General features: G+C 44.3%; 1 protein-coding gene across 2 annotated transcripts in view; it reads left to right on the top strand.

The window, feature by feature from the left end:
• Positions 1-23,109, top strand: part of spag9b (sperm associated antigen 9b) — a 63,821-nt gene that overhangs the window by 35,355 nt on the left and 5,357 nt on the right. Inside the window, exons 6-27 of one of the 2 annotated variants that reach the window (XM_083787199.1) lie at positions 1,712-1,798; positions 2,891-3,194; positions 3,845-3,938; positions 5,822-5,946; positions 6,539-6,596; positions 7,295-7,447; positions 7,909-7,966; positions 8,224-8,354; positions 9,663-9,719; positions 11,638-11,829; positions 13,862-13,988; positions 14,337-14,426; positions 15,116-15,277; positions 15,654-15,825; positions 16,547-16,786; positions 19,101-19,260; positions 19,358-19,486; positions 19,890-19,970; positions 20,640-20,707; positions 21,230-21,378; positions 22,302-22,473; positions 22,894-23,007. In XM_083787199.1, coding sequence (XP_083643325.1) covers positions 1,712-1,798; positions 2,891-3,194; positions 3,845-3,938; positions 5,822-5,946; positions 6,539-6,596; positions 7,295-7,447; positions 7,909-7,966; positions 8,224-8,354; positions 9,663-9,719; positions 11,638-11,829; positions 13,862-13,988; positions 14,337-14,426; positions 15,116-15,277; positions 15,654-15,825; positions 16,547-16,786; positions 19,101-19,260; positions 19,358-19,486; positions 19,890-19,970; positions 20,640-20,707; positions 21,230-21,378; positions 22,302-22,473; positions 22,894-23,007 — 2,923 coding nt within the window. The remainder of the gene's footprint in view (positions 1-1,711; positions 1,799-2,890; positions 3,195-3,844; positions 3,939-5,821; positions 5,947-6,538; positions 6,597-7,294; positions 7,448-7,908; positions 7,967-8,223; positions 8,355-9,662; positions 9,720-11,637; positions 11,830-13,861; positions 13,989-14,336; positions 14,427-15,115; positions 15,278-15,653; positions 15,826-16,546; positions 16,787-19,100; positions 19,261-19,357; positions 19,487-19,889; positions 19,971-20,639; positions 20,708-21,229; positions 21,379-22,301; positions 22,474-22,893; positions 23,008-23,109) is intronic. The other variant, XM_083787200.1, reaches the window with a different exon arrangement.

Below are 23,109 nucleotides of genomic sequence, written 5' to 3'. Positions count from 1 at the left end.
TAGACTCAAACAACTCTCTCTCTCTCTCTCTCTCAATTCAATGCAATTTAAATGAAGGTGCAGTTAAACTAAAATGTACTCAATCACGGCGAGTTGGTAAACTGGCGAGTTCTCCGGATACCCCTGGGTTTATCCTGAGTCCCCTAGCACAATGGAGGTGCAAAGTGAATCACACACACACACACACACACACACACACACACACACACACACACACACACACACACACACACACACAGAGAGCATGGTTTGACTGGTCTCCTGCAATCAATGGAGACACACAGGGATACCATTGTGTTGCATCCTCTGACTTGACATTCTTCAAAGAGTTACAGTCACCATCTTTCACCTCGTGTGTGTGTGTGTGTGTGTGTGTGTTTGTGTCCTGTCTCACACTTTGCAGCCTCCTCTCACTCTCTGGTGGTTATGTTGGTGCTAGAGTGTGTGTGACTGTGTGTATAGGGGGGGGGAAACAGCAGAGTAGAAAACGTCACCTCTTATTGGCTGGTCAGCGCTACTATAGCAACAACAGAGGCTTGATGCCAGCATAGGAAGAAAGGGTATGAGGAGGAATACTCCCATCAGGAGAGAAAGAGAGGGAGGGAGAGAGAGAGAGAGAAAGAGAGGAGGTTGAAAGGTTCAACCACTCCAAGTTGTCTGAGGTCCCCCAGGGGTCTACACTTGTCACCTCCTTTTTTTCCCCCCCTCGACACCAAAATCTCTTCTATTTTCTATTTTTCTATTCTCTGAAAATAGCCAATCTACAAGCTCACAATCTACAAGCCCTTTTTTATTATTATTATTATTATTATTATTTGGTCAAATGTTCACCCCAGAATAGAGACACACTATTGTTGTATGTGCTTAACCCATTCTGGACGTGAACCCCTTTTGGTGTTTTAACTAAGCATTATGTTATACTTCAGCTATTGAAAAATAGCAGACCTACTGTAGGTCTGCTATTTTTGAAATATCGTGAAAATGAGGCACAAATCTTTGAATATATATTCTTTCAGAATGCTTTTTTTTCCTTCTCGATGTCATATCTGGCCTATTAACTGAGGGACCCATCGTGACCTTTAATGATATACATTCTACCACTATTTATAGAATTTGAAGTCCCTCCCTGGTATTAGCGGATCAAAACAAACGGCGCTGGAAAGTTGACCGTGCCGTCCCATCGACTAGGGCTTTGGTCAAATCCTTCACGGTAATCCTATTGTGTGTCTCGGGCGGTTCCACGTGCGAAGGCTCTGCACAGCATGCCACGGCCATTAGCTGATGAAACCTTAGACTAGAGTGTGTGGCCGTTGCTAGTTCATCATTCAGTGGCCACTCTCCAACATGGTCACCTTCACTGTCGAAGGACGACAGAAATTCTGCTGGCTACTCAATACGGTGTTTCATGGTTTTATATGTATTGACTTCTATTTGGGCATTAATCATTAGTTGTAATTATTATTAATATTATAATTGTAATTATTGTAAATGTTACACACAACTCCCATTAACTCTGAATTATTTACCTCAATCATTTCAAGTGTGACATAAATACTAGCAATATATATATATATAATATATATAATATGACTCGAGTCAACTTTGTTTGCTTTCTTTTGAAAAAAAAAAAAAGATACTGCCTCCATGCTAATCGCCGACCTTCGCTGTGAAGTCAGGGCTTAATTGTCATTGTCACACCTCTTTTAATCAGTCGGAGCCTGCATCAGCTTCTCCGGGAAACGCGGAGGGTCAAAGTTCACTGGAGACTTTGGCCAGTCGGCAGGCTGACCAGCAGCAGGTAGCAGACGTGAAACCATAACCCTGGCATCCAGATCCTAATCTACAGTCATTCGTACTGTATTCTTGCATTTGGCACAGTGTGTGCTAGTTGTGTTGTTGATCGCATGACATTGCAGTGCAGTCTCTGGTATCTGGTATTCACCCGTGTGAACTGAGTGGTGCAACTCCCTATTAGCAGGCAACAGTGCAGCACTATCCCTCTCTCTGTTTCTGGCACAACAGCGCCCCTACTGGTACTCATAGTCATATACTGGTGCTCATTAACGTCACATAGTTAGGTGAACACTGTTCTTTGGAGTGGTTGCACCACTCAAAAATAACAGATGTGGTTTACTGTACATCTCCCTGACAGCCGCATGCTAGTGCTGCACTGCCACCTCCTGTATTACTCGTGTATTGCACACTTGTGTTTGGCTTCCATTTCTGTGTAATCCTGTCTAAAGGTATTGCCCATCTACATCTACCTCCCCAGCACAGCACTGGTTTATGAACTCATTATTTCTCATATCTCCAAGTCAAAATCTACAGTCATACTGTATTCTTGCATTGGGCACTGTGTGCTAACCTACTTGGTTCTGCTGTCAAAGCTTGATTTTGAGGAAGACACATTTCTACATTCGAGGCTCTGGTTTATACTGGCCTTTTTCTTATTTTTTTTCTTCTTTTATTTAGTAGCCAATTATTGTGACCCCTTTTTTCTCACAAGTGTTATGCCATTGAAGTCCCCCTCCCTCACATTTCTGTGTTGCCACATGCTGTTGTACCCTCCCGGCTCAGTGAGGAGACCCCACCGGGAGGATGCAGTGCCTCCGTCCCATTCAACCCCTCCCCCACTGACAGCCCACCCCAGTCCGTAGGCTTTCCTTCCCCGGTTGTGTTGGCCAAACCGGATGTACAGCACCACGCTGGATTCGAACCCGTTTGGTTGCATGTAGTATTGTAGTGTTGTGTTTTCGGAACCTCTCACAGTGTCTTGTTGTTTCTGGGTGGAGCACATCTCGCACGATATTGACGCAATAATCGTCCAACTTCGTAGCTGGCCAAACTTGTAACCGTTCTGCTGCTGTCGTCTTTTCTCACCCAACCCAAGGATGAAATGTCCGGCACAAGCCGAGGAGGCAACCGGTCCAGTCGGGGAAGCGTCTCGCGGAGTGGGACCCCCATGTCCTCCTCACAGGGCGGAGGGTCCAAGTCCAACAACGCGCGCAGTGGCAGCACCTCGTTGTCGGAGGAGGACACGACGACCTCCCTGGAACGGCAAGCGGGGGACGGACTGAACAGGAACCTGGACCGTAGCAACGGGAAGCCAGAGAACAGCAAGGACATCTCGGGGGTGCAAGATGGCCGGGAGTGGCAGCAGGGCGGCCGCGGCCAGGACTCCACAGCCCTTACAGGTGACACTCGGTGCTAGTACTGTAATTGCAATAATGTGGTGCCTGTGACGCGGTGTTGATTTCCTCGACTAAAACTATGAATAAAAATGTTCGTCGACTACCTTTTTTCACTGACGGAAACTAAATTAAAACTAAGCTATGATGACTAAAACTAAGACTAAATTTCTTGACAATTTCTTTCAACAAATAAAAACTAGGCTAAAATGTTAGGAATGGACTAGTGGACAAGAGATCCAAGAAGTAATTTTACACTCTGTTCCATCATGCTGAAAATAGCTGATCTACAAGCTCACAACACGTCGCAGCATGACACGTTGTGAGCTTGTAGATCAGCTATTTTAAAAATCAGCCATTACGACTGCATCAAGGCCCACCAAAATACATTTTAGTTGACTAAATCAACTGTAGAGTTAGTCGACTAAAATCTTATGATATTTAGTTGACTGAATAGACTAGACTAACACTAAAACATTCCAGGTGGCTAAAATGTAACTTAAAACGAAATGAAAACTATCAAAAGACTATGACTAAAACTAACATCAAAATTTGCTGTCAAAAGACTTTTTTATTTTATTTCGACGTCAGGCCTAAATGGGTATAAAGAATTTTGAGAATCTGACAGTGTGTTGTCTCTTCATCGGTCTCGCCAGATGGAACGGACAACCTGGAGAAGTCGGAGGTACAGGCCATCATCGAGTCAACGCCTGAGCTGGACATGGACCTCAGTAGCTGCCAAGGAACCAGGTAGGGACTGATCGTTGACCTTTACCTATTCATTGTCATTTGCATTGTCTTTTATATTAGTCCTTAATTTATTTATTTTATTTCACACGGTACACATAATAGTACACATAAAAGTCGGTACACATAATGGTCAAGTGATCAAGACGGATCTGTCTGATTTCCCCTGTCCATCTTTCCGTCCATCCCTGTGTCTGTATGTCTGTGATCAGCTAGTTTCTAACAGACGTTGGCTTACATCACATTCCATGCTACAAACACACAAACAAAGCTGCTCAAAAAGGGTTGTTGTGGGGGCACGGTGGCACAGTTGGTAGTGCTGTCGCCTCACAGCTAGAAGGTCCTGGGTTCGATTCCCGCTCGGGGCGCTGTGGGTGCTGGCGGCGTGTTTCCTCCTCCACGTCATCAGTGCCCATACCCGAAGGTGGGGTTGGCGAAAGGGCCTTTCTGTGTGGAGTTTGCATGTTCTTCCCGTGTCCCCTAGGGTAGTAATCCTGGTCTCTAAACTGCCTCCCCCTGGCCAGCCGGGGCGCCTGATGGAGGGGAAAGGAACTGGTTGGAATAACGTGTTCCTTCCAAGCGCTACGTCCAACCAGGGAAACTCCCACCTGTCAGGTGTAAAGGAGCAACTTGGACACTTAAGCATGAAGGAAGCATGAGTTAAGTCCGTTGCTCTCCCCAGGTTGGCGGAGGGTGTGTAGAGCCCAGGATCACATTAGAAGATTGACACAGGGGTGAAAAATGGGTTACAAAATCGTGGGATAAAAAATATATATATTTAAAAAAAAGAAGGGTTGTTGTAGATGTTTGACCACTTTTTCTTAATCATTGTTTCACTGCTTTTTAGTGTGTACACACACAGACACGTGCACAGACACCCGGACTCACGCGCGCGCGGCCGCGCACGCGCACACACACACACACACACACACACACACACACACTTGTGAACTGACTATGACCTCTAGCTTTTGCACTCAATAATATGACCTCCATTAAAGTGTCGACAAGCCCTGCTCTTTTTGAGTTTTCTGGAGCATCTACTCTACATAACAAAGGACACTGTTTGCAGCTGTTCTCATAAAGCCTGACTGAAGTCATTGACCTGTTGTAGTCAAACCAGCATGTTTACTCAGGTAAAACTTTGTAGAAAATGTCGAGCTTAATACACAACATTGCATTGCAACATGTTGTATCTTTTAGATCAAGTATTGTCATAACAGATATTCAATGCAACGTAAACACACAAATGGTAAATGGTACATTTATACAGCGCCTTTATCCAAGGCACATTACAATGATTGTGCATTACATTCACCCGTTCACATACACATTCATACACGGATGGCGGCGGAAAACATGCAACATTATGTTAATAATAATAATAATGATAGACACACACACAGGTCAGGGAGCAGGGCTAATAAGACACCCCCCAAGACATACAAGAAAGGGAAGCGAGGGGGTGCAGGGGGGGGGGATCATCAAGGCAGGAAAGAAGAAAGTGTGAGCGCTTTTAGCACAGAAAGTACAAGTACAGCGTTCAGACAATTTTCGAAGCTTGTTGGGTTTCACTTATCTTATTTACTGGCTGTACAGCTGTACAACCAAAGGGTATCTCAGAGGTACACATAGTACCTGAGATAATATATATGATCCGTGAGCATAGCAGCCGCTGTGTGCTGTGCATTATACAGTATATACACAAGGACATTATTCAAGGTGCAACGTTATTCACGGTATAACATGATTCAAGGTGCACACTGTATAGTCCGCAGGTGGTTCAAGGAAGAACTAAAGTCCAAGTCATGTAGTCCTGGTGTGATCCACAGTATTACCCTGTAATACATCTCTTTGTTTTGTATTCCTTCCTTTCATTCCGCCAGCACACCAACTAAAGGAGGTTTGGAGAACGTGGTGTTTGACCGGAACACCGAGTCCCTGTTTGAGGAGCTGTCCTCGCAAGGAAATGACCTCATAACAGACATGGACGAAGGCGCCGACCTTTTGGGTAGGAATCCCTCCCTCTTTACATGTTTCGGTGTAAAAAGTAGTAAACTTAAACAGTCAAGCTTTTGACCACTCTAGTACTTTGTTGCGCGGAAATATGTTCAGAAATACTCTCAATAGCCACGTTGAAAGTGGTTAAACACAATTATTTCCACCAGAATCCAATGCAGTTTTACTCAACATAGAGATGACTGTTGTTTCTCTTATTTCTAACCGATGGATACACCTTACAGATGTGTTCAAGTAGATTAGCAGGGTTTCAGATGTGCTGCAAAGGTTGTTGCATTGTATGAAATTAGTGACGTTGCCAGTGAAACTATTAGTTTATATAAACATTATATTCTAATGTCATCAATCAGTCTTATAAACCCTCTCTAATTTGCATCGTCTCTCATGCATGACTATCAGACTACAGCTTACTAGGTAAGAACAGAAATGACTGCTGACTGACACAAGTTTCACTTTACCCCTGTGTTTATTCTTTTCTGTTTTCTGTACATGCAACTGTATAAGATTTCCATATGTTTATTCTGTTTTCTGTACATGCAACAGTGATGATAAGATTTCTATGTGTATTTCTAATATCATTTTAGGCATGGGCCGTGAGGTGGAACACCTCATCCAGGAGAATGCGCAGCTTCTCGAGACCAAGTATGTACAACAACAAATGCACATGTAAATGTGTTGTCAACAGTCCCACTGTTGTCGCACACATTATGATTGGGTTCCAATCATAATTTGTGAAGCTTGATTATCAAGTCTAAAAAAAAGGATAAACTGCAGTGCCAACACTCACAGCACTAATACGAGTAGCAGCTAGTGCTTAACCACACTAGCATACACACAGCATGTACAGTATTTTGTGCAATCATTTAGCATCTATTTAAACTGTTTGTTTAATTAATGAGTGCATCCACACAATATTATGTGGTGAATGGCAATAAAGCAACGTAATTATTTTTAAAAATGAGGTTGATTTTTACAGCGAAAAGCATCAGCCTTTTAAACTGTTTGTTTAATTAATGAGTGCATCCACACAATATTATGTGGTGAATGGCAATGCAACGTAATTATTTTTCAAAATGAGGTTGATTTTTACGGCAAAAAGCATCAACCTTTTAATATGAATGAAGCATCACCTGATCTCTCCCAGAGATGGGCATTGAAAACTAGTGCTCATTCCATAGTGTTCATCAGAGTACTGGAGGAAACATTATGGTGGTTGGTTTCATTCAGTACAATAAAAGCAGTTGTGTAACAACACCGCCACCTTCTGTTCAGAGAAGACATTCAGAACGGTTCTCTCTTGTCATTGGTTTCTTCTTGTGCATCTTCCTCCTTGTGTCCAGAAACGCGCTGAACGTGGTGAAGAACGACCTGATCGCGCGGGTCGACGAGCTGACCTGCGAGGCGGAGGTCCTCCGAGGGGAGCTGGAGGCCGTCACTCAGGCCAAGACCAGACTGGAGGAGAAGACCAAAGAGATGGAGGACGAACTGAAGAAGTGAGTCAGTCGTCTTAATTCATTGTTTCCCCAAACAGTTTATCGGGACCCATTTGTGGGTCGCGGACCAATGTTTATGGGTCGCGAGAATTTTTTGGTTCTTGGATTATAGTTATTTCAAAACATTTTGAAAAAATATTCCCAAAAACCTACAAAAAAACTAAAATCAAAATTCTCTTTTTTTTCATGAAGAAATCAATCATACATTAGAAAACAAATGTTTAAGAAGTAGTGAAAATAGCAGATCTACAAGCTCACAGGTGCAAAGCGGTGTGTTATGAACTTGTAGATCTGCTATTTTCACTAGTTTGGGTCCTGGGAGAATGTACAATTTCTGTTTTGAGTCGCAGGCTAAAATGTTTGGGAACCAAGTTGACACCCAGTAGAATGTCACCAGACAGTAGTTACACGTGAATGCTCACTGCGTACGACTCTGAATCCCTGTTGCTTTTCCACAACAGGCTGCGAGCAGAACTGGAAGAGACTAAACACAAAGTCAAGACCGACGGTGAAGACGATGTAAGTTTGTGATCATGTGCAGACATACGCCATGACTGTCGTGGACTGTGCTTTTCAAACCAAAACACACACACACACACACAACCAAAAATAGCCCATCAACAAGCTATTTTTGGCGAAAGGTCGCCTATTTTTGCCAAATATTCACGTATTGTGACATGCCCAGAAGCCCCAGAATATGGACGGAAGGGTTCAAGTGGTTAACCAGCCCAGTCAGTGGGTCACACTGACCGTGTCCTCACTTGCTCCACCTCCAGAGTGACGTGCCCACCGCCCAGAGGAAGCGCTTCACCAGGGTGGAGATGGCCCGCGTGCTGATGGAGAGGAACCAGTACAAGGAGCGCCTGATGGAGCTGCAGGAAGCCGTGCGGTGGACAGAGATGATACGGTGAGGATTGTTTTGTTTTTGTATATGTTTATTTGACAGGGACAATACAAAAAAACAATGTATCAAGTTGTAAAAAACATGAAACCGTTGCAATGTATAATGGGTTTGTAGCCAAGGCTAATTTGCAACCCCAGTCCCTGGTTAGGCCTTTCTAAAATTCTATACCTCGACCTAAAACAATCCTTTACATCATACCTATACTAAAACGATCCTTTACATAAAAATACTAATACATCCAATACATAAGTACAATAACAGTTTTAAACACATTAGTGTTCGCACCTCTGGCCCGATTTCAACCAGAGTTTGACTTCATCATTAAACATCAGTTTGTTTTATTTCAGTTGTTAGGGCATTCCACGGGTGTATCCCTTGTACTGAGTAAGAAGACTGACCAAATGTGGTGTTACGCTTTGATACCTTGAGGTTGCCGGCTGCTGTCTTTAGATAGCATTTTATGTAGACATAGTACTCTATAGTCTATAGCAGTGGTTATGGGTCTGTGTAACTCAGAGAGTGTACAAATGTACACTCTCAGAGTTAAATTAGCATTGATTTTACAATATAAATTGGGGGTCCCAGAGATAAAAAGGCCATTAAATGGGGGTCCGTAGACTAATGCATGTCAAACTGGGGGTCCTTAAAAATCACTGCTAGAGCCGTAAAAATCTTCTCTTATGGGGTCCCTGGCATGTCTTTTCAGCGGGGCTAATTCGTGTCAATTTGGGGATCCTTGAGATTAAAAAGTTTGGGAACCACTGGTCTATATAGTATATATACTCATAGTTTCAGATATTCTACTGTTAGACAGATGTTAGGTTCTTAGCTTATTTCTTGATGACTATTTTTCATGTATTTGATGTGTTATCATGTTCTTGCTTACTGTAAATCGCTCTGGATTAAGAGTGTCTGCTAAATGCCTAAATTGTAAATTGTGGTCAAGTCCAGATTCACCTTTACAAATTCAACTTGACTATTAATTGTCACACAGATAATTGTGATTAACGATATAATTGTGTTTTTTGCATTGAACATTTTAGACATTTTAGATTACTGTTTTCCGACGCAATTAATCATTTTTATAATTTACAAAATAATTTACAAAATATTGGAAATAATTGATCTACAAGCTATTTCTGCTATTTTTTTTTAATGTTTGAAAATGTATGGACATTTTTCAACATGGAAATGATTGACGATTATGCAAAGATAATTGTGATTATCTAGATTCGCCACCACTGTTTGTTCTTTGCCGAGTTTTCTCTCTCTAGAGTTTAGAGGATAATGTGGTTGTCATCCCTCTATCAGGGCGTCAAAGGAGAACCCAGCTCTCAGCGATAAGAAGAAATCCAGCCTCTGGCAATTGTAAGCTCCATAACCCCTTTCTTTAATTAATTTGACATCATTTCTGTACTACAGTCAACCATTTACTGCGTGTGGTTAATATTTTTATTTTGTATTTCTACCTTTCTCTTTTATTTCATGTGTGTTCTGTTTGATTTCTCCAGGATGTAGGTACATTTTTGACATGCTAGTGGTGTCTGCCTTGACTGGCTTCTCATCTCATCTTGACAGCAAACTCGTAACAAAGGAGAGCCAGCCAGAGAATGGCTTTCTTCTTGCATGTGTCAAATTTAGTTTTTGTTCCTTTTTGTTGAGTTTGCCGAGTTCAAAGACATCAAGCATAGTCAAAGATCGCAAATTCGCAATGGGGGAAACCCTGAATGCAATTCATCAAAGGCAAAGTCTTTATGGTGATTATGCCGACGGTGAAAAATCATGAATCTCAGCCATTCCCTGCTGTTGGCTCTTCTCTTGTCGAGTTTCTTCATGAGTGACTTTGGCGTGGGTTGAACAATTGACAACATTTGGTGCAGGTTTATATGCAAAGTGATTTGCTGCGTGTGGGGTATACGTTGGAGAGAAGATAAGTGATTTAAAATCTTTGTTCTCTCCTGCCTGTTTTTTTTCTGTGTCCCCCTATATTTTTGCCTGGTGTTGTGATGTCTTGTGTGCAGAAGGTATGTCATGTTGCAAGAGCCGGTAGAAGGGGAGGGAAGAGAGAGATGGGCGGGGGAAAAAATAGGGACCTTAAATTGTCAGTCATTATGCATAATAATACATGAAAACTACTGAAAGATGACAGAAATTTACGCGAACACTGCTAAATATACCGTATGTGTTTTTGAGGTGAAACAACAAGACGGATATGTATGAAACTGAATGAGCCTTTTTGAGAAGCGTGCTAAAGCACAGTTCTGTTTCTACAGTATCTGCAGCTTGCTGTAGAGATGTAACACCTGGGATTTGAACTCTGGTCTCCCACGTGAAAGTCCAATATCTTAACCACTAGACCAAAGGGATAGACCCTATGGACCGGGGAGATGTTAGTCTTTTCAGGCAGAGGCTCTGAGCCACTCTGCTACAGAGACGTGGGTGGGGAAATGACGTGCCGTAGTCAGGCCAGCCTGTTTATGTTCCATGTTGTTAACTAACAGCCCGATCAGTGTACTCCATTAACCCTGCACATCCTGCTCTCCACCACTCACTGGCTGAGTGGAGGAGACGCGCTCTCAAACCGTGGGTTGGCTTCAGTTGGCCTGATGCATTAAGGAGCATTTTTGGATGGGATCGCCGCCTTCCGTCTGGGGAAAATGGACTATTATGCACACACGCCATTTCGGAAAGAACTTTAGTGCCCCTTCCCTACTTCTTTCACAGCTGTTACCGGCGCTGATACTAATGAAGGATCTGTTCCATTCTGGTCAAACAGAGTCTGGGTGCTGCTATTGTGCAATATTGGCTCACTGGAAACACTGCAACCCCAGTGGGTCTCCGAAAGGGTTCCAAATGGCCCCGTGTAACTCCTGAGATTCCATTTGGTTCCATTTGTGCACTCTCAGAGTTATGGGGGGTCCTTGAAATTAAAACGTTTGAGAACCCACCACACACTAAATGGAACAGAACCGTAATTGGCATCATCGGTAACACCTGTGAAAGGAGTAGGGAATCGGCCTGGAAGTAGGGACGAGTTATTCTGTCACTGACAAGACCAGACAAGACTGTGTGCATATTTATTATAGTCCATTCAGACTTGGCATGGTGTGTCTCGGAGGGAGTCCTGACCCATCACGTCCGTTACCCCCTTGACTGTAAACCCAACCTCTGCTGCTACTGTACTGCTTTGTGTGTCCACCCTTCTATACGTGTCTCTGTGTGTGTGTGCTCTTTTCCCTCTACCCCGTCCCTCCTCTGCTGCCGCCCTCCATCCTCACATCTCCAGTTTCAGCCGTCTGTTCAGCTCGTCGGGTGGCGTGGCCAAGAGGCCGGGGGCGTCGGGGTCTGAAAGCCCCGGCGTCAACGTCAAGTACAACGCGCCCACCTCCCAGATCCAGCCGTCGGTGAAGAGGAGGAGCAGCGCTCTGCAGCAGCTGCCCAGCGACAAGAGCAGGGCCTTCGAATTCCTCAACGAGGAGTACGTTCGTATGAATGAATGAATGTCCTTTGCGTGAGGTTTTTAACCTCTTTGGCCCAATCGCGGAGCAATTTGTATAGGTCGCGAGTAAATTCCAACAATTCCAACGTTTTTTCAAAGTCTTTCATAAATAAATAAAAATCGAATAATTTCCATAAATACATTAAAAAAATAGGTTTTAGAAATCAAAATGGCAGATCTACAAGCTCACAACACGTCACTTCGCGCCACGTTGTGAGCTTGTAGATCTGCTATTGTCACTAAGTTTGGGTCATGGGTAAATGTCTAATTTCCTGTTTTTGGTCTTGAGCCTAAAACGTTTGGGAACCACTGCTTTAGCCTGTAAGTTTAGTTAGTAGTGAACTAGCTATGTGTAATAATCGGAGCAATGGTTTTAAAGCTGTGCCATTTAATATCATTAATATTCAATCTAAATCACGCAAGGGCTTGAAAACTTACAAGATCAGCTCATTGCCCCTGATTACAAATGCTGTACATTTTCCACAATCGGCTTCAGTGGTTTGCTCAGTGTGTATCAAAACACTTACCTCTTGCTGCCACTCGAGGGCGCCTATGTATGTTTGAAGTGTGAACAGTACATTGCAGCAATGATGTTGCTTTCCCCCCAGTGGTCAAATGTAAGGCCAATCATCTCCCTACAGTACTGTCTGACACTTGACAGTAACATTTACATTTGGTATATAATTTGCACAACCACATTCAATCCATAACAAGAAAATAGTATGTAAAGCTTAAATCTATTACTTTTATGGCCCACCCACCATTAACCCCTTTTGGTGCTTCAAGCATTATGTTATACTTTAGCTATTGAAAAATAGCAGATCTACAAGCTCATAGCTTGTAGGTCTGCTATTTTTGAAAAATCTTGAAAATGTGGCTTTGAATATATTCTTTCAGAGCGAACGTTTTGAACTCAAATCTTTGCTTTTTTTTTTTTTTTTTTGCTTCTGGGGGAGGGGGAGGGGGGGGGGGGGAGTCCCTGGAACAACATATTTTCAGATGGGGGTCGGCGACCAAATTTTTGAGGTCCTTGACATGAAATCTTGAGAACCACTGATATAGAAACATGAGGTATTTCAGAAAACTCAGGATTTAGAAGATTTTTTTTTAATTTCAACTTCAGGCCTAAAAACACAGGGTTAAAACACAAAGGGGTTCCCGTCGTGAATGAATGAATATGCATTAACATTACTCTACCATGCAGATTGGTCAAAATATCATTTAAATTCACACAAAAACGGTATTTTCTGATCTGCTGGCTGTAGTACAGTAAGATGTCCGTCCGTCCGTCCGTCCGTCCGTCCAACCATTGGCCCAGGCCAGCTATGGGCATATAGCATGGTTGGATGGAGCTCAGCCATGAATAACTAACGACCCATCTAGATGACACGCCAACATAACCACGTAAATCTATACTAAGGCCTTACGACGAATGGAGATCGGAGCAAAGGGCAAATGGGGCTGAGAGGAGTTGCGTCCCACAGCCCTCACACGGCATTGTAAAGCTTAACGGTGGAGAATCCCGGTTGGGGAATTCCCTGGCGGTAAAGCTGACAACCCAGAGGGTTTTTAGCTGTCTATTAAATCATTCAGAACGGGAACCCCTTTTGGTGTTTTAAGCATTATGTTATACTTTAGCTATTGAAAAATAGCAGATCTACAAGCTCATAGCACGCCACCGAGTGCTGCACTAAAAATCATTCAAATGTGCCTCAAATCTTTGAATATATATTCTTTCAGAGCGAAAGTTTTTAACTCAAATCTTTGCTGCTTATGGGGGGGGGGGGGGGGGGCTCGGTAGCATATTACATATATTTTTTGGGGTCCTTGACATCAATGAAAGGAATAGAATACACCCGCAACCTGTGTATTTGCTTGGCACATGAGTATTTTGTTTTGAATGCAAACGTTTCGGTCCCTCCGGACCTTCTTCAGTCCTTGTCATGATTCAGTAGAATATTAAAAAAAACAAATCCGACATCTAAACCCAAGCATCTGTTCCTCCTCCCAGGGCGGCGGAGAGTCCGGTGTCCAGGAGGGAGCAGAAGAGGGTGCAGTACCAGCAGGTCAAAGCCCATGTCCAGAAGGAGGACGGCAGGGTGCAGGCCTACGGCTGGAGCCTGCCCAAGAAGTATAAAGTACGGAGACATGAGACACCACACCACAGCATCTATGACACCCACACTAGGGCTTTAACCCATTCTGACCTGAGATCAGATTCATACAAGGTTTCCACTGGACACACACTGGTCTGATTAACCCATTCTGACCTGAGATCAGATTCTAAAAATGTCAGTCGTTCTTCGATTTTTCAAAAATAGCAGACCTACAAGCTCGTAGCGCGCCGCTCGTAGCGCGCCACTCGGTGGCGCGCTATGAGCTTGTAGATCTGCTTTTTTTCAATAGCTAAAGCACGACATGATGCTAACACGATGCTAACACAGCATCATAAGGTTAAGAACACATGTCTTTTAATGATTTGCCAGGTGCCCAACGGACCGTCAGAGAACAAGATGAAGAATCTGCCAGTTCCTGTGTTCCTCCGACCGCTGGATGAGAAAGATGCTTCTATGAAGGTATCTGTGCTTTTGTTTTTAATTGCACATAGTGGTCTATAACAGTGAATAGTGTATGGTAGTGTATTGTGGCTCTCGTCATCTTGCGTGTTGTGTGTTACTGTATTGCAAACCTAATGTGTTGTGTCGTGTGTGCAGCTTGTTGTATCCAACTTCTCAGTGTTGTTCTGTAGTACAGCTGTTGGTACCGTACCATGTGAACATATTTTTACATTGTATTGTGGTCTTTGATATTTATGCATTTGTAACTCTGAAAGCGTACCAGCTCAGTGGCCTTGTGGTTAGAGTGTCCGCCCTGAGACTGGGACGTCGGGGGTTCGATCCCCGGCTGGGTCATACCAAAGACTCTGTTGAAATGGGACCCAGTGCCTCCCTGCACTCAGCATCAAGGGTTGGATTGGGTGTTAAGTCCCTGCGACATACTAGCGTCATGTCCAGGGGGTGTACTTGTACATCAAGCTGCCTCACGCCAAAGAAACGGGAGATTGGCTCTTGCCTTATGGGCCTCATGGCTCGGCAAGGCTTACTTACTCTGAAAGTGTACAAATGTTAACCGAATGGACCCTTCCAGGTCCATTTCGGTTACATTTGTACACTCTCAGAGTTAAATGAACACTCCGGAGTATACATTGTGGCTTTGAGTTCGATGTGTGTGTGTGTGTGTGTGTGTCTGTGTCTGTGTGTCTCAGCTTTGGTGTGCGGCGGGTGTGAACCTCTCGGGAGGTAAGACCAGAGACGGAGGCTCCATCGTGGGAGCCAGCGTGTTCTACAGTGACGTGGCCGGGCCAGAGAGCCCCAGGTGGAGGACTGGGTCCCAGAGCAGTCTGGACAAACTGGACCAGGAACTGACGGTATGCACGGCCAGCGCACATTCACTCACTCAGACACACACACACACACACACACACACACACAATGAAAGTGTCTGCAAAACAGTAGTATTTAAAAATCGTGAAAATGTAGCGCAAATCCTTGAATATATATATATTCTTTCAGAGCGAACATTTTTAACTCAAATCCTTGCTTCTGGGGGGTCCCTGGAACAACATATTTTCAAATGGGGGTTTCGGCAGCCAAATACATATATTTTTTGGGGGTCCTTGACATGAACACGTTTGAGAACGACTGATTTTTCAGAAAACTGTCGTGATTTTTGAAGACATTTGTAGAATCATCGTCGGGTCTAAATGGGTTCAATAAATCATAATATTATGTGTACGTGTTCAGGAGCAGCAGAAAGAGCTGCGTCAGCAGGACGAGCTGTCGTCCCTGGTGTGGATCTGCACCAGCACCAAGGCCACCACTAAAGTCGTCGTCATCGACGCCAACCAGCCCGGAAACATGCTGGAGAATTTCTTTGTGTGCAACGCCCACATACTGTGCATCGCCACTGTACCAGGTCAGCACACACACACACACACACACACACTGTATTGTGTATAGCGATATAGTAACGGCATCGAAAAATCGTTTCCAATTTCAAGAATCGGAAGTATATCAAAATGCAAACGGCAACATATCGTATAGTATATAGTATAGTATTGTATCGTATCTTTTTGCAATACAAATAAACGGTATAAATAAAGTATAAGTAAAAATATGAATTAAGCCCCATTTGATTGCCAAAATAGTGGATCTACAAGCTCACGACATGTTGCGATGTGTTGTGAGCTTGTACAGTAAATCCACTAAAAGAGAAAATTCACTTATAATGAGTAAACCAGCGGCTGTGGCTCAGGAGGTTGAGCAGGTCGTCCAATGATCCCTGGGTCGGCGGTTCGAATCCCGGCTCCTCCTGTCCACATGTCGAAGTGTCCTTGGGCAAGACACTGAACCCTACATTGCCTCCAATGAGTTGGTCGGTGTGAGCTTGCCACCATTGGTGTGAATGTGGCAAGTGAGGACGCTGGCGTCGACTGTTCACCGCTTCACCTCCAAATGTATGAATGAATGAACCATTCAAAAGCTCAATAAATGTTTAATTAATTATAAAACAAATATTTGTTGTGGAAAGAACTGAATTTGAGGTTAAAAATGTAAACACCTCGAATGGCGCCCTATGTATTCCAGTCACACTGCTAATGAACTGGCATGTTGTCTGTCTGTCTGTCGTCATTCAGGTGCCAGAGAGACGGACTACCCGGCCGGTGAGGAGGTGTCTCAGCCGGAGGAGGAGGCCGGAGGACCGGTGGGAGTGGGAGACGACGGCGGCTCGCCAGAGCCCCCCGGCTCGGCCAATGGCAGCCCAGCGAGCGGCGAGGGGCTGCTCATGGGAATCACCGTGGTTGGCTGTACCGCCGAGGGGCTGGCGGCCGCTCCTCAGAGAGAGGGCAGTCCGGTCGGAACGGACGCACTAACAGGTAACGCCTGATTTATACTCGCAAGAGACGAGGGGCGGCGGTGGTTCAGGGGAGTGGCTGGATGGAAACCGCAAGGTTGCCAGTTCGAACCCGGGCTCCCCCAGAGTTAGTGTCGAAGTGTCCTTGAGCAAGACACTAGGCAACAACTGTTTCAGGACGGCGACGCTATGCGGAAGTACGGCTTCTCTGACGTCGTCGCAGTCAAAATCGTTAAGCAAACAGCCGTCGGCGACATTGGTTGCCATGGTGACGCGCGTCCATGCAGCATGTGTCAAACATAAACACATTATTATTATTATACACCCCGTCGTGCGCCAGCTAACTTGCCGATATTGGTTAATTCTTACATGCGCTGGACATGATCAGCAGTGGAAAGAGGAAGGTGCTGGAGCAATCTGTGTTATTCTAAAACCGTTTTAATAAACATGGTTAATATGACATATGATGGTATTAGTGTTATTTCTTCATTCAGAGCATGCCAACACAATACACAGCATAAGAGAGGTGATGGAGCAATCTGTGTAAATGTATGACAGCTATAATTTCAATGAACATGGTTATGACATGGCGTTGTAGACACTACGTGTAAGTGTAGGTTCTCCCGTAGTAGAAAGGGCTGCGACGGAGAGCAGGTTTATGTATCGAGCACTGATCCATTTCCGGTTGCCGTATCCGACAGCCGTAGCCATCGTTGCTTAAAGTCGCTATTGAATTGCATGGTTTCCTCCGCCATCGGTGTATGAATGTGTGTGTGAATGGGTGAATGTAATGCACAACCTATGTAAAGCGCCTTGGATAAAAGCGCTATATAAATGCACCATTTACCAAGAGAAGGTTACGGCTTACATTCCTAAAAAAATTGCAGATCTACGAGCTCACAACAAATCTCCTGTGAACATGTACAGTACATGGTTATTTTATTTTAAACACCAGTGTGCAACCAAATATGGGGATAAGAAATGTAGATTCATTCTACCTCAGGAAATTACTTTGATACAGTTTCCAAGAAATGCAGTTGGGGAAATAGAAAGCACAAAAAAGAGAAGAAAATATAGCTCTATAGTATGCTCTAAAACATAAAAAATACAAATCACAAGAATCATTCTTTTTTTATTGTTTTTCTCTGGCGTCTTCCATAGATTGAATAGTCTTTGATCATAATGCAATTTACTTCTGTTCTGTTTCTCCCTACCATAAGCCCTCAATGAATTGAATTGAATGGGGCATTGGGTTTTAATGCTAATACGCTTATTTCCATCGCTCAAAAATCTTTTTTATATATCCTCTCTTCATAATGTAAATAGTAGCCCAAGTGGCACACTTTACTACTTATTTAGATGGAAATAAGCGAATTAGCACTAAAACCCAACCCCCCAAAATTAGGGCTTTTATAGTAGGGGAAATAGCCAATAATGTGCTTTTGCACAAAATAACACCTGGACCTCTTTGTAACGTAACGACTACAAATAAAGCTAAGAAAGCCTTCTAGTCCGAAGTTCTCCTTCAAACCACTGCACTTAGTTTACCCTAGGGCTCTGTACTTGTACTTGCTCTGTACCTCTATTGTAATTACCATTATTATAATTATACATTTTTATCAAAATAGTATCAAAATAGCCAATATCTGCGATTTGCAACGTGATGCGCTGTGAGCTTGTAGATCTGCTATTTCCGCCAAATGTTGGCCGCCAGAATAGGGACGCTGCAGCCAGGGTTCATGTGCGTCATGTCATTCCAAGCATTGTGTGACCTGTCCCACAGCAGAGTCCAGAGCTGTAGGGTTCATGTGGTGACCTGTCCCGCAGCAGAGTCCAGAGCTGTAGGGTTTATGTGGTGACCTGTCCCGCAGCAGAGTCCAGAGCTGTAGGGTTTATGTGGTGACCTGTCCCACAGCAGAGTCCAGAGCTGTAGGGTTCATGTGGTGACCTGTCCCACAGCAGAGTCCAGAGCTGTAGGGTTCATGTGGTGACCTGTCCCACAGCAGAGTCCAGAGCTGTAGGGTTCATGTGGTGACCTGTCCCACAGCAGAGTCCAGAGCTGTAGGGTTCATGTGGTGACCTGTCCCGCAGCAGAGTCCAGAGCTGTAGGGTTCATGTGGTGACCTGTCCCACAGCAGAGTCCAGAGCTGTAGGGTTCATGTGGTGACCTGTCCCACAGCAGAGTCCAGAGCTGTAGGGTTCATGTGGTGACCTGTCCCACAGCAGAGTCCAGAGCTGTAGGGTTCATGTGGTGACCTGTCCCACAGCAGAGTCCAGAGCTGTATAGGGTTCACGTGCGTCATGTGATTCCAAGCATTGTGTGACCTGTCCCGCAGCGGAGTCCAGGCCGGCGGAGCAGGCGACCGAAGCAACCGAGGCCAGTGGCGGACCCGCTGTCGACCACAGAGGAGGTCAGAGGGGCGCCTACACTGAGCACGTGTTCACCGACCCGCTGGGGGCCCAGCCTGCCGAGAACTCGGGCAACTACACGCAGAGGTACACTCACACACACACACACAATTAGAGATGTCCGATATTGACATTTTTTTGCCGATATGGTCAAACTCCTCATTTCCAATGTTTTGCTGGTCAGGGAGTGTGACCTGTTAAAGGATGGGGTCAGTTCCAGCCCCGTCCCAGAGGAACAGGACCTGATGAGAGAAGAGGCTCAGAAGATGAGCAGCGTGCTGCCCACCATGTGGTTGGGGGCACAGAACGGATGGTAAGAAGCTCTTTTGTTTGTAATCGCCCTGTTCTCGTCCACTGCCTGGGAACGGCCTCTCTCCGCTCACTCGGTGCTCCTTGTAGTGTAAATCTACAGTTGATTTTGTCGACAAAAATATATATTTTGGCAGGTTGCATGCTGGAAATAGCTGATCTACAAGCTTACAAAATGTGAGCATGTACTGTAGATCCTCTATTTTAAGAGTGCAACACCCTATAGTGCAACCAAACTCTTCTCCCTTAGTCCCTCCCTAACATTTCAGTCTAGTTTTTAGTTGTTGGTGAAATTGTCAATGTATCAAGTCTCAGTTGTTGTAGTCCCCATAGCTTAGTTTTTATTAGGTTTTCATCGGTGGAAAAAGGTAGTCGAGTTTAATGGACGAAGTCTGTCTCATTTCCAGTGTGTACGTGCACTCCTCTGTGGCTCAGTGGAAGAAGTGTCTCCATTCTATTAAGCTGAAGGACTCCGTTCTCGGCATAGTGTAAGTACAGTCTCCATTCTATTAAGCTGAAGGACTCCGTTCTCGGCATAGTGTAAGTACAGTTCGACAGGTCCCATTCCCAGGTAGACTTTTATTCCCTGCAACAACCTACGCTATTCTAAGTTCCACACTTGCTTGCTACATATTGTTGCCAATGGGCAGAAAGCTTGCGTCTTCATATTTCAACTCTTTGATTTAGATTATTCATACCCATTTAGGCCTGACGTCGAAATTAAAAAAAATTCTCCTAAATCCTGACAGTTTTCTGAAATACCTCATGTTTCTCTATCAGTGGTGCTCAATATTTCATGTCAAGGACCCCTAGAATTATGTGTATTTGGCTGCCGACCCCCATCTGAAAATATGTACTGTAGTTCCAGGGACCCCTCAGAAGCAAAGATTTGAGTTTAAAAAACTCGCTCTGAAAGAATATATATTCAATGATTTCGGGCACATTTTCACGATCTTTCAAAAATAGCAGACCTACAAGTTCAAGCTGTGGCTTTACAAATATTGAACCAATGGAACGTATTAACAAGAAGAGCTGTGTGACTAAATAATAACTGAATTGCATCCATTAGACATCAAGGTTTCTGCCTAACGGAGACGATGTGATAATATCTCCCTCTTTGTGCAGAGTAGACATTCAGCTATTCTCTCTCCCAACAGGCATGTGAAAGGCCGGGTGCTGGTGGCTCTTTCTGATGGCACGTTAGCCATCTTCCACAGAGGAGTAGGTGAGGCTGCACACTGACCATGACTCACTTTTGTTATTATGTGCTTTCATCCTTCCAATTGACCGCTTAATAATAAGCCCTATTTTCTTTACTTGGGCTTTAAAACGAATAGCCAATTTACAACGCTTTCACATCTCGCAGTATGTCATGAATGATGAGACATCTTTTAACCTTGTATTTTGGCTATTTGTTTGAAAAGAAAAGTAAAAAGAACCACCGCTCATCTGCTGAAAAAACTTAAGAGAGGTGCTGGAGCCACAAAGGGAACGTGAGAAAAATAAAGGGAAGCTCCGCACACTCAGATCTGCGCACAATCAATGTATTTATTTAGCAAGCTTTCGGTCTACTGACCTTCCTCAGGCTATTTGTTTGAAGAAATGGGAAAACACTGAATCTGACATACCCCAAATTAGAGTGCCCAGGTTCAAATGGTTAAAGTAGGCTGTTGCTAGCATGGGCGTCGAATTGTCGATGCAGGAAAAATGGGGTCAAACAGTTTTTCTCTTATTTATTTGATTTCAGACGGTCAGTGGGACCTGACCAACTACCACCTGTTAGACTTGGGTCGACCCCATCACTCCATCCGCTGCATCACGGTAGTGCATGATAAAGTGTGGTGTGGCTACAGGAACAAGATCTATGTGGTGCAGCCCAAAGCCATGAAAATAGAGGTACGTACTGTATGTACACTCATATGATGTCTCCCAGTGAAGGGACATGATACCGCCTGGGAAGTGTTGTAATCACTTTAACTCTGTGTTGTAATCACTTAAATGGACCCTTATGGGTCTGTAACTCTGAGAGTGTACAAATGTTCCATTGGTACCCTCTCAGAGTTAAATTAACACATTGTGTACCAACACAACACTTTCAAAATAGTAACCCAGGGTACCCACTTTTTACATTTTTTTTATTTTTTTGCTAAAAAAAAAGACGTCTTGGGCACTACATAGCGGGATTTCCCAGGACGTCGGAAGTTTTGGGCACACAACCTGTTAACATTGATTTTACAATAAAAAAGTCTTCTCTTATGGGGGGTCCCTGGCAAACCTTTCCAAATGGGGGTCCGCGGGGCTAATTAGTGTCAACTTGGGGGTCCTTGACATGAAAAGGTTTGGGAACCACTGCTCCATGTGACTCCCGTTCCCCACCAGAGACGGGCACACATAGACATCAAAGGGGGCTTCAGCCCCTGCCCCTTTTACCCGTCTGTAAAACAACTGCCCTCTCCAGACCACGTATGTCAGCATTTACTATAGTGGAAGAAATGCAAATGCCGCTCCTTTCCACGCCAAACCGGAAGGCAGCATTCAGGAGAATCATTTGTAGTCTCCTGAACTTGGGATGCACCATTTTGCGTTGAACAAATTTGTTTCAAAATCCACATCTCCACTAGCGAAAGACTGCTGGATTGCGCCCCTAAAAGAGCTGATCAACAAGCTCTCAACGCGTCGCAGCGCGACACGTTGTGAGCTTGTAGATCTGCTATTTTAGCTATTTCTGTTCAAAAGTGCCCTCTTAACGGGATTTCAGCCCCTGCCTCTCCAACACTCTCTGCACTTTCCCCGTTCCCCACTCTGTCCTCCGTCCGCAGAAGTCTTTTGACGCCCACCCCCGCAAGGAGAGCCAGGTCCGGCAGCTGGCCTGGGACGGAGACGGCATCTGGGTGTCCATCCGACTGGACTCCACGCTCCGGCTGTTCCACGCCCACACCCACCAGCACCTCCAGGACGTAGACATTGAGCCCTACGTCAGCAAGATGCTGGGTGAGTTGAGTGGAGGTTCTTGCCAGATCAGTGGGAAATGAGATCGATCTTAACTTTTGCTATCAAAAGTCAAATTCTAATTGATTTTGTTGTCAATATACTGTATATACCACTTAAGCCCTGTTTTATACTTCATCATGGGGTTGTGTGCATTTTTTGCTATAATTTAACATTTTTGTTGTCTATTATTACAAGAATATATATCATCAATTTCATTCAAATTGATTCAATCTAATTTGTTCCATTAACTATTGCACCCCTACCTTTAATAATTGTCTCCGTCTTCTGTGAATGAAACACAAAAGAATAATTGTTATTGAAGAAGATGGCTGTGAATAACTGTGGGGAATTCTTGACAAAGAACATTTCTGCCAACAGTTGTGATAGTAATATACATTATACGGGTATCATGTATTTCAGGTACGGGGAAGCTGGGCTTCTCGTTCGTGCGGATCACGGCTCTCATGGTGTCCTGTAAACGCCTGTGGGTCGGCACCGGGAACGGAGTCATCATCTCTATTCCCCTGACAGACAGTGAGTACCGTCATGGCATGAACTCACTGATTGCTGCACGTTGAACATTACAGTAGGGAACAGCTCAACATTCTGGGGCTCTCGAAATTCGCCTTGACATCT

Source organism: Protomyctophum parallelum, assembly GCF_964188405.1.
Source record: "Protomyctophum parallelum genome assembly, chromosome: 17".
Classification (NCBI taxonomy): Eukaryota; Metazoa; Chordata; class Actinopteri; order Myctophiformes; family Myctophidae; genus Protomyctophum; species Protomyctophum parallelum.
Note: the sequence above shows the minus strand (reverse complement) of the source record. Positions and strands in the feature narration are given on the sequence as shown.